At 50.8% G+C, this 11265-nt stretch overlaps 1 protein-coding gene across 2 annotated transcripts; it reads left to right on the top strand.

Moving 5' to 3' along the window:
• The first annotated feature begins 286 nt into the window (after window positions 1-286).
• On the top strand, window positions 287-10272 carry ANXA9 (annexin A9). 2 transcript variants are annotated; one of them, XM_055402162.2, is made up of 14 exons: window positions 305-586; window positions 704-866; window positions 1305-1392; window positions 1570-1666; window positions 2195-2289; window positions 2870-2983; window positions 3510-3600; window positions 4713-4792; window positions 4958-5017; window positions 5438-5522; window positions 5651-5746; window positions 5833-5891; window positions 9587-9709; window positions 9931-10272. In XM_055402162.2, exons 3-14 carry the CDS (start codon window positions 1318-1320, stop codon window positions 9991-9993), a joined length of 1038 nt encoding a protein of 345 aa, XP_055258137.1. In that variant the 5' UTR covers window positions 305-586; window positions 704-866; window positions 1305-1317; the 3' UTR covers window positions 9994-10272. The 2 variants fall into 2 exon arrangements, with proteins under 2 accessions (XP_088691869.1, XP_055258137.1); XM_088835743.1 differs by lacking the exon at window positions 9931-10272 and having other exon boundaries at window positions 287-586; window positions 9495-9590.
• Window positions 10273-11265: the final 993 nt, after the last annotated feature.

Raw genomic sequence — 11265 nt, forward strand, 5'->3', positions numbered from 1 at the left:
ACTCTTCCCATCACTCCCACTCACTACTGCTCCAATAAGGCAACCATCAAGGGAGTTTCTGGGTTGGGACCCCTCTGGGGTGCAGGCTGGGGTGCCCCACTGGTATGTGCCCCAACAGGTTTTTCTCTATCAACCTCCAAATCAGCCTGGAGCCTGTCTGACCTGCCCCCCCAGGGAGCTGGAGTCAGAGGCAGAGCCAGGTCAGAAACTGGACTCAGAGACTGGGCTTCTGTGGTCCCAACCCAGCCCCGCAGAGAAAGCAGTGCACAAAGCCTCCTGTGTGAGGGCCAGGCTGCTGAGAGGCCAGCGGAGTTCTCTTGTTTGGGCCGAGGCCAGTTCCTGGGAGGAGAGATGCTGTAGGGAGGTGTTTGCATGTGGGACACGGTACAGCCTGGTCCTCTCCCACAGTTGGGAGGGGCCAGAGCCCGAGGACAGCGGGGCTGGTCTGCTGCAGAGGTCATCTGACTGGCTGTTTGGCTTGGGCGGCACACACCGCTGTCCTGTACCAGGCCACACCGGAGCTGGTGCCCACACAAGACACCACGCCAGGCTCTGACGACACCCACTTCGCCCCCAGCACCTCTGGGTAAGCACCGGACCTGGGCTCTCATGCTGGGGGAGGGGGGAGATTGGTAGGAACTCGTTGATCACTTGGGGGAGGGAGAAGGACTTTTCTAACATGAGTGCCTGCTTCCTTCTCCAGGTACCCATGTACCCACAAGAACACACACTCACCTCAGCTCAGAGACTGCGGCTGCTGACCTAAAGATTCCAGCCGGAAACTCAGAGGGTGAAAGACACACAGCACAGCAGTGGAAGCTGACGGACAAGTGACAGTCTCACTTGTAGTCTGGGGCTGACTGACGGTGAGGGGAGGTGCTGTTATTTCCCACCCTGCATACTTAATCCTCACCTCCCCCACACTGCCCCAGGAACAGCCAGCCAGGCCGTGGAAGGGAGGGGGAGGTGGACCTCAGTAGCGGATCATCCATCTCAGGCCACAGGGCTGGGGAGCCCAGGGACCAGCCCTGGAGTCTGGGAGGGTCTGTTTTGGTGCTAGTTCTAGCAGCATCCCTGATCAAACCTTGCTTCCTGAATGACGGTGAGTGGTGGGGAAGGTGGGGGCACCCTTCTTACCTTCCAGCTGGGCTCCCCAACCTGCCAAGCAGGTTGTTCTTTTTTTCTGCAACAAGGGAAAGGAGTGGGCAAAGGGCTCCCGGGCTCCCAGGCCTGGGGGTCATAAAGAGGCCTTGAAGGGCTAGGGGGACGTTCCCCTCAATTGGCTCCTATGTCCCTCCCCCTAGGGCAGCCAGAACTATGTCTGTGACCCACGGGAAGATGGGACTCTCCCTGACTCAGGAGATCCTCAGTCACCTGGGCCTTGCCAATAAGGTAAGGGCTGCTAAAATTGTAGGAATTATTTTTAAAAAATTATTTTGATATCAATGCAGAGGCTGTGGGGTGGGGTGAGGAGTAGGAAAGGAAGATCTAGCCTGAGGCTATGCCAAGGGCCCGGCTGGGTCACTGGGGAGGAGCATGGGCAGACTCTGGTATCCCCATACCTTACAGACTGCAGCTTGGGGTACCCTGGGCACCCTCAGAACCTTCTTGAGCTTCAACGTGGACAAGGATGTACAGAGGCTGCTGAAGGCCATAGCAGGCCAAGGTGAGCCCTTTCCCTCTGTGCTGGGGCATCTATCTTTTAGAAACCAGTCTGTAGACTAAGGAGCTAGAAGGAGGAACTGACAATACTCAACAGATGTTTGTGGAATGCCTTCATTCCTGTGTGTCCGGTACCCAGTAGGTATCATCTCCATTTTCACAACACCCCTGTGAGGCAAATCATACTATTTCCGTTTCACGGATGAGGAAACTGGGGCTCAGGGAGGTCAAAAGCCTTGCCCAAGATCACATAGCTCAAAATATCGCAGAGCTGGTATTCTAAAGAAAGCCTGTGATCCCAAAAGGCCATTGTCTGCACTGTACCAGGCCACCTTTGCTTAACTTTGGGTCAGATTTACATGCCATTGGCAACTTCTTCGGGATCAAATGGTAGTAGGGATGATGTAGCTTTTCCTAGACCCTGTCATCTCCTCCTCTGGAGGCTTCAAGTCAAGGAATAAGGGGATTTCAACTCTGTAAAGACCCTGAAGGGCTCTGCCAGGCTCACAGGCCAGCCCTCACCTTGGTTCAGGTGTGGACCGTATTGCCATTCTGGATGTGCTGACCAACCGGAGCCGAGAGCAAAGGCAGCTCATCTCTCGAGCCTTCCACGAACGCACCCAGCAGGTGAGACCACACTGAATCCCAGGAGCAGTGGGCTGGGGTGAGAAGCCCCCAGGAAACTTGGGCACAAAAGCAGTTGAGGCCAGCTGAGACCAGCCCTTCAGTTCAGTTCAGTTCAGTCACTCAGTCGTGTCCAACTCCTTGCGACCCCATGAATCGCAGCACGCCAGGCCTCCCTGAACATCACCAACTCCCGGAGTTCACTCAAACTCATGTCCATCAAGTTGGTGATGCCATCCAGCCATCTCATTCTCTGTCGTCCCCTTCTCCTCCCGCCCCCAATCCCCCCCAGCATCAGAGTCTTTTCCAGTGAGTCAACTCGTCGCATGAGGTGGCCAAAGTATTGGAGTTTCAGCTTTAGCATCAGTCCTTCCAATGAACACCCAGGACTGATCTCCTTTAGAATGGACTGGTTGGATCTCCTTGCAGTCCAAGCCCCCTGCTAAACCCAGTCTGTGGGGGGGAAGGGAAGCCTGGTGGTTAGGCCTGAGATGAGAGCCAGCCAAATATTCCCAAACCTCCTCACACACCTGGGACTCTCCCCCTCATGTCGTTCCTCTGCCATGGGGACTGTTTCTTGTAGGACCTGCTGAAGTCCTTGCAGGCAGCACTGTCTGGCAACCTGGAGAGGATCGTGGTTGCTCTGCTGCAGCCTGCAGCCCATCTCGATGCCTGGGAATTGAGGACAGCCTTGAAGGTACCCTGGTAGCTCAGCTGGTAAAGAATCTACCTGCAGTGCAGGAGACTCCAGTTCAATTCCTGGGTCAGGAAGATCCCTGGAGGAGGGATAGGTTACCCACTCCAGTATTCTTGGGCTTCCCCTGTGGTTCAGACAGTAAAAACTGCCTGCAATGCAGGAGACCTGGTTCAATCCCTGGGTTGGGCAGATCCCCTGGAGGAGGGCATGACAACCCACTCTAGTATTCATGCCTGGAGAATCCCCATGGACAGAGGAGCCTGGTGGGCTGCAGTCCATGGGGTCACAAAGAGTCGGACAGGACTAAGCAACTAAGCACATTGAAGGTACCAGGAGAGGAGCTTTGCCAGGAGTGATGACCCTATTGAGGGAAAGAATACGTTGACTGCCTTGCCTTTGCCCACTCCAGAGGAGTGGACTTGGCAGAAGCCCCCTGGAAAAGTAGTCCCTGTTGACCCTCAGAAGGACAAGTGGTCAGCGTCTGCTCCCCACCATTCTAACAGTGTGGCTTCCCAATTTCTTGTAGGGCTCAGGTTCTGCTGAAGATGTGGCCTTGGAAATTCTTGCCACCCGAACCCCATCCCAGCTGCAGGAGTGCCTGGCAGTCTACAAACACAGTGAGAGTGTGGAGGATGGGCCCTAAGAGCCAGACAGGACAGTCCTCGCCTCCCCTGCCCTCCCTGCAGGGAGCCCTCTGGGAGCCTGTCTTCTTCTGTTGTTCCCTTGGGGTCTCTCCTCCTCCCCCACCCCCCCTGCTGGGCTCGGTCTCCCCAGGGAGACAGCCAGTTGTCATCATTAAAGAGAGAGAAGCAGTCATTAACTGTCGTAGTCTGGGGCTCCAGGGTGGATCCTGAGGTAATGACAAGGTTGAGCCCTGTGACAGTCCCAAGGGCACCCAAGTCACCTTCCCAGCCCCTTGCTGACTCTGCCATCACACCACATCCCAGGCTGGATGGAAGCTCGATGTAGCCAGGGGGAAAGGTGGGGACACGCTCTCGTGGGTGTCAATTCTCGGCCCCTGGCCACTGTCCCTGCAGTGACTGCCCTGCCTCACCCACTAATTGGTAACTAGTTTTTTCTCACCCTCATCTTAACACACCCCCTCTTTTTCTTGCTTTCCCCAATTTTCCTTTGATGTCCCACCTTGGCCTTTTTTTTTTAAACTTTTTGGCCATGTCAAAAGATCCCCGGCATGTGGGATCTTCGTTCCTCACCCATGGATGGAACCAGCGTGCGCTGCAAGAAAAGTGTGGAGTCTTAACTGCCTGACGTCCAGGAAGTCGATTTTCTTAACCCTTCTCCTGCCCCTTTTCCTTCCTGCTTCTTCTCTTTTCCCCTTCCTTTTCTCCCTTTCCTGCTCTTTCCTTTCTTCACATTCTACCTCCCTTATCACCTCGCCTCACCTCCAAGGAGGGGGCCCGGCCCCAGCCCCATCCTCTTTTCACTGCCTGGCCACCCCTCGAGTAACTGGTTGCCTCCCACCCCCAGCAGTCTGGCAACCGGAGATGAGGCCGCCCCACAGTGCACGACCCCACAGCTCACAGATTACTCGCAGCTTAGAGATGCTTTCAGGGTGGCCACGGTGGTGCTTCTGCTTTACATCCTGGGAACTAGCGGCCATCAAGCAGGGGATGGTGGGATTGACAGGGCACAGGCATCTGACAGGTCCTGGAGTTATCCTCATTGGGAAAAATCAGGGGGATTCAGAAAGCTCCTGCTCCCATCCCAGGTTTCCAAGTGGACGCTGTGGAGGACATCAAGTCTGAGACCAGGGGCATCTTGCGGGACTTGCTCCTGGCCCTGGCCAAGGTAAGGGGGACTGGTCTGGGCGGAAGGGAGTTACCCCACTGGGAAGCACCCAGCTGTGGTGCAATGAACAGGAGGGGGCTTTGGGGGGAGACCAGGGTTTGGTTTGTTGGTCTGGTGATAAAAAACTGCCCTCCAAAGTGTCCTCCTGAGAGTTTCTCCTCCTAGGGGGGCCGTGAGGCCTACACTGGAATCATTGACTACAACCTGGCTACACAGGATGTCCAGGTGAGCAAGGGGCGGGAGAGTTTGCACCGTCCTGCACGTAAGAGCCGGTGACCTGTGTGCCCACTTGTCCTGCAAAACTGTCCTTGCCTTGGGAAGGAATCCTCAGTGACGTAAGGGGGACATGGTATCAGGCAGTGTCACACATGAAGTTTTTCCCACTCATCCGGCCTCTGACTCCTGAACTCACACATTCTCCTCTCATGGGCATTTGGGGATTATTTAATTCCTTCCACGGCAGGGGACATAGGTTCGATCCCTGGGTGCGGAACTAAGGTCCCTCATGCTGTGCTACACATATAAATAAATACAACTAGTTTATAGGTTAAAATAAGCTTTTCCATGTTTATGGATGCTGGGAACACCATAACTGTGGCTCCCCAACCCCCCAACCAGTGATCCTGATTTACTCCCTGCTCCCAGGCATTAAGGCAGGCTGAAGGACCCAGCACGGAGAGGACGTGGGTCCTTGTCTTCACCCAGCGCAATCCCGAGCACCTCGTCCGAGGTACACACGAGCCTTCTGATCTCCCCAGCTTGCTCTAATGAGGAGGAAGGCGGGGAGGGCTCATCCTTCTCTGGGATAACCACCCCCTCCCCACGTATTTCTCTAACTCCCTCCTGTGTACACCACAGTGCTGAACCAGTACCAGTGGCACACAGGGCACGAGTTGGAGAAGACTGTCCGGGCCCGTTTCCACGGCGCCGCCCGCGTGGCTCTGCTCAACCTGGGTAAGGGGTCCGCTTGGAACCCGCGGGGCAGAGGTCTCCTGTGGAATGGCGGTGGTCTCTCTCCATCTTTGCCTCTTTGCTTCCAGCCTCGGTGATTCGGAACACACCCCTGTACTTTGCTGATAAACTTCATCAAGCCCTCCAGGTAAGACTGAGGCTCCTTTCCCCTTGCTTTGGAACAAAAATGGGCAGGAGACACCTCCTAGGCAAGAGTGAGGAAGTTTCACGCTGTTGCTAATGTAACCATCTCATATTACTTTGTAACCATGGAGTAGCTCTCTTTCCCTAAGTTTACAAATTGTCTTGTCAAGAGTAGAGGAGGGAGCTGTGGTTAGAGATAAGTCCATTGACCATCAGGGCCCTAAAGCTAAAATTTTTGGCCCAGTGAATGTCTAGGTGGCCAGATACAGATATGAATTTGCTCTGTAAAGACACTGCCTGTCCAGTTTCAGTTGTTGCCAGAATGAGGGTGGCGGTAACACTAGAAAGAAGAATGAAAGAGCCGCCCATTTCTGAGGGGCTCCTTGTATGCCAGGGCCTCTGCTGGGCAGATTTCAGTAAGTCCTCACATTAACACTCCATCCTTGTTTATAGACGAAAAAACTGAAGCACAGAGAGGTTAAGTACCTTGCCCAAGGTCACACAGCAGTCTCCCTACAATACACACAATGATCCTATAGGACATTTAACTGCCACATGTCAACTCCTAGTCTATTCCACAGGTATTGGTCTATACTATAAGCTATAGCCTACTCTTGGTACCCAAGATCACCTTTCTCCATACCGGGCAGACTTTGCTCTATATAATGCAAACTTAAATTGGCAATCTTGATTTGAGTAATTTCATAAACAGAATCCAGTCATTCTGCTCATTCAACTAGGTGCCCTAGTACAACTGTCCCCCAAGACCTGTAAGTAAAAATCCCACCCAAACTTTGACGATGGAATAGTTGTTGGTACACTGGTTGAGAAACCATGATGCCTGTTGACAACTATTCAAAATGTTACGTGGAAACTTTCTTAAAACATTTTATTTTTATTTATTTATTTATGGCTCCGCTGGGTTTCCGTCGCTGTGAGTGGGGTCTCCCCTTCACTGTGGTACACGGCCTTCTCTCTGCGGTGGCTTCTTCTGCTGCAGAGCATAGGCTCCAGGGCTCTCGGCTTCAGTAGCTGCAGTTCTCGGGCTTTCCAGCTCAGGCCAGTAGTTGTGGTACACGAGCTTTAGTTGCTCATGGCATGTGGGGTCTTCCTGGACCAGGGATTGAACCCGTGTCTCCTGCATTGGCAGGCAGATTCTTTACCGCTGAGCCATCAGGGAGGCATCTAGAAGCATTTATTTTATCATCCAGAGATTTCCAATTTGACAGTGGATTATTATACTTATCCAATAAATCCTGTACTATTATAATGAGTGAACACTAGGATTCACTTGAAAAGTTGTGGTTATCTAAATTCCTGTCATAAAAACAAACCTGTACTCCAGCAGTGATTATAATGTATTTGGATTACAGGACTTTAGACTCCTGGATATAAATTGTGGGTTTAATCTTAGAAGAAGGAGTCAAGAGGTGATGCAGGCTTATTTTTCTGGGAAAAAAAATATTTTTTTTTAAAGAAAAACTCAGTCAAGACACTTCCATACTATTCTTTTATAGGAGATATGTAAAAACATAATTGTGATAAATATTTATTCAGAAAAATGACCTTTAAGTGATGGCTGATTCAGGACAGTTCAGTTCACTTCACTCAGTCATGTCCAACTCTTTGCGACCCCATGGACTGCAGCACGCCAGGCCTCCCTGTTCATCACCAACTCCCCGGAGTTTACCCAAACTCATGTCCGTTGAGTCGGTGACGCCATCCAACCATCTCATCCTCCGTCGTCCCCTTCTCTCCTGCCCTCAATCAGGGTCTTTTCAAATGAGTCAGCTCTTCGAATCAGGTGGCCAAAGTATTGGAGTTTCAGCTTCAGCATCAGTACTTCCAATGAATATTCAGGACTGATTTCCTTTAGGATGGACTGGTTGGATCTCCTTGCAGTCCAGATTCAGACCAATCTGAACCACACAATGAATATTCTTTATAAAGATCCTAGGGCAGTATGAGATGCCAAACATACTCTCAGGTAATAAGAGAAGAATGATGTTTGATATATATATATATATATATATATATATATAGTGTAGAGAGCCACTTTACACACTGGGAATATTCACTTAATGAGCAACTCTTACCCCAGTTCTACAGCTGTGGAGTACAAGAGTTGCAAGAAGGGAAGAATGAATACTGGGAAGCATTCAGCAATCTTTATCACAATACAAAACCAAAAGAGTAGCCATCAGGGAATTCCCTAGCAGCCCAGTGGTTAGGATTCTGTGCTCTGACTGCTGGTCCCTAGTCGGGAAACTAAGATCCCACAAGCTGTGCAGCCAAAAAATTAATCAGATTAAATTAAAAGTGAAAAAAAAAAGTAGCCATCAGGCCCACTGACAATTAGGTAATAAGTCCAAATAAAATATAGCATCCTATATTTCCTTCATCATTTTTTATTTGTTTCTTCTAGGAGTTCATGATCTGTAGGGTTGCTATAAGTGTGGGTTTCAGGCACTTCTGGGAAGGGTCTCAGAAGTCAGGTGCCTGAGGAAGCTCTGAAAAAGAGGATATTAGAAAATGGTGACAGCAGCATTACCCAGCTCATGACACAAACAGGAATTTCGCAACCAAAATACTTTATTTAGAAATCTCTCATGATAACATTATTATAATCAGTTGTAGCTCCTGATTTGATACCTCTATTAGGGCTTCCCTGATAGCTCAGTTGGTAGAGAATCCACCTGCAATGCAGGAGCCCCCAGTTCGATTCCTGGGTTGGGAAGATGTCCTGCAGAAGGGATAGGCTACCAACTCCAGTATTCTTGGGCTTCCCTTGTGGCTTAGCTGGTAAAGAATTTGCCTGCAATGTGGGAGACCTGGGTTCGATCCCTGGGTTGGGAAGATCCCTGGAGAAGGGAAAGGCTACCCAATCCAGTATTCAGGCCTGGAGAATTCCATGGACTGTGTAGTCCATAGGTTAGCAAAGTCAGACACAACTGAGCGACTTTTACTTCACAGGTGGAGCTAGTGGTAAAGAACCCACCTGCCAATGCAGGAGACATAAGGGACAGTGGGTTTGACTCCTGCCCTGGAGAAAGAAATGGTACCCCACTCCAGTATTCTTGCCTGGAGAATACCATGGACAGAAGAGCCTGGCAGGCTACAGTCTATAGGGTTGCACAGAGTCGGACACTACTGAAGCAACTTAGCACACACGCACACATACACCTCTATTATTTTCTAAACGGAACCCTCTGTTACTGTCTAACCAAAAGGCAAGAGGCCTGTTGCAGATACAAGAGAGAGAGAATGATCCTGAACCTCAGGGGTCTAACCAGGAGAAACCGCTGACAGTTTAGGGATTGGGTGAGTGTCCTCCTTAGACATTCCCTGCTAACAGTCTCTTGACCATCATGCTGTAAGTTTTCACAGGTAGCATCTCAATCCTTTCTTGAGTCCCTGCTCTTGGAGTGAGACTCTAAGCTAATGCAAGGCTAGGAAAGATGTGAAAGGAATGCGTGTTATTGCTGTAAATATTCCCCACAGCAACTGATTTTTCCTGCCACATCATCTCCCTTGAGGATGGACACAGATAATGTTTGCCTCTAGATAATGTATATTTTTCTCTTTTCCTTGACTCTCTCCTCACCAGCACTCCCTGGAATAATTCACCGTGTGGCCCAATCCCTGCCCTGTGAGAATTTCCCTACCACCAGATCCCCATTCTGTTTCTTCCTCTACCAGGAGACTGAACCCAATTACCAAGCACTGATGCGCATCCTTATTTCTCGAAGTGAGACTGATCTTCTAAGTATCCGAGCCGAATTCAGAAAGAAATTTGGGAAGTCCCTCTACTCTTCCCTCCAGGTGAGGCTTGGCTGGTTCTTAACCTGGAGCCCCAGAGCTTCATCACCTCCACCCTGCACACAGCGGAGCATATTCATGGCCCAGAGAACTCCTGGTCTCTGGTTAATTTTGTGCAGAACTCTAGAAACCAAACAAGCTCTGGACCAGCACGAGGGAGAGAACAGAGTGCCTGAGCCATGATGGTGGCAGGTCTTTCTGACATCTGACTTTCCTGTCTGCAGGATGCAGTGAAAGGGGACTGCCGGTCAGCCCTACTAGCCCTGTGCAGGGCGGAAGACCTTTGAGACCTCATCCCCGCATGACGTTCAAGGATCTGAGATTCTCTTGTTTGGCTGAGCCTGCAGGAGACCAGCTGGGCCTCCAAATAAGATAACCCCTCACTGAGTACCACATGTTCCAGCTTCTTGTTGAGGCCAGAACTCAAAGTTTCTTTTAAATTCCTTCACTTCTCTCATCTCAAAGTGATGTCTGCACCTGGGTCCCCTAGCTCTGTCCTGGGTGTGCAAAACGAGATCGCTTGGATAGTTTCTATCCTGTTCATTCTTCCTGAATTCTGGCCAGAACATCTCGCTGCTGCTTGATTTCTTTTGGCAAACTTCGCTGTCATTTGTGTTCCCTGATTGAAGTTTGGGTGGAGCAGGACACTGGCGGGGAGGAGGCCTTGAAGTTGGAGGTGCCTTTGATGTGCACTTGAATATTTAACAGGAGTCCTGTTTGAGGCTCTAAACTGCGGTTGTCAACAACCTGCCTCCTCCGTGCATCCCCCCTCACCCCCATTATTCTCTCTTCCCCAGGAAATTTCAGGCAAAATAGGTGAGAACCAGGAACCATGAGGCCAGAAATGGCTAGAAGTAGCAAAGGACTGTCTGTATGACCTGAGAAGCAAGCAGAGGATCAAGCTACCCTTCCCCTGAATGGGAACATTGGGTGGGTTAGCGGGGCATACAATCCTCAAATTCATCTGCTCAAAGCTGGGACTTAGAAACCCACCTCCCAAATTAGAGTACTACCTCCAAAAGAAGGGGCTTCCCCGGTGACTCGGTGGGTAAAGAACCCACCTGCTAATGCAGGCGACATGGGTTTGACCCTTGGTCAGGAAGGTCCCCCAGAGAAGGGAATGGCAGCTCATTCCAGTATTCTTGCCTGGAGAATCCCCACGGACAGAGGAGCCTGGTGCACTACAGTCCATAGTGTGGCAAGAGGTGAACATGATTTAGCAACTAAGCAACATGTGTGCATGCTAAGTCGCTTCAGTTGTGTCTGACTCTTTCCGACCCTATGGACTATAGCCCGCCAGGCTCTCTGTCCAAGGAATTCTCCAGGCAAGAATACTGGAGTGGGTAAACAGCAATGACCACATGAAAAAAAAAAAAAAAAACAAACAAGAAAGGAAAAAGCAGAGTTTTGGCTCCCCCTGCTGGTTCTATTAGAAATGACAGGCCACCCCCTCTAGCCTCTTAACCACCCCTCCCTCTCCCCACCCCCACCACGCTTTGCATTCCTCAATTGGGTCAAATACTGAACGGCACAGCTGCAGGGTAAGGCAAACAACAGAC

The sequence above is a fragment of the Moschus berezovskii genome, chromosome 4 (genome assembly GCF_049115385.1).
Source record: "Moschus berezovskii isolate FMDL1 chromosome 4, NW_MosBer_1.0, whole genome shotgun sequence".
Taxonomy (NCBI): Eukaryota; Metazoa; Chordata; class Mammalia; order Artiodactyla; family Moschidae; genus Moschus; species Moschus berezovskii.

Bases quoted from the DNA above. Each gene is read 5' to 3' on its own strand.
- ANXA9 (XM_055402162.2), top strand. From the start codon at position 1,318: ATGTCTGTGACCCACGGGAAGATGGGACTCTCCCTGACTCAGGAGATC. The intron at 2,290-2,869 runs GTGAGACCACAC...TGTTTCTTGTAG, and splicing joins TCCACGAACGCACCCAGCAG to GACCTGCTGAAGTCCTTGCA. The intron at 2,984-3,509 runs GTACCCTGGTAG...AATTTCTTGTAG, and splicing joins AATTGAGGACAGCCTTGAAG to GGCTCAGGTTCTGCTGAAGA.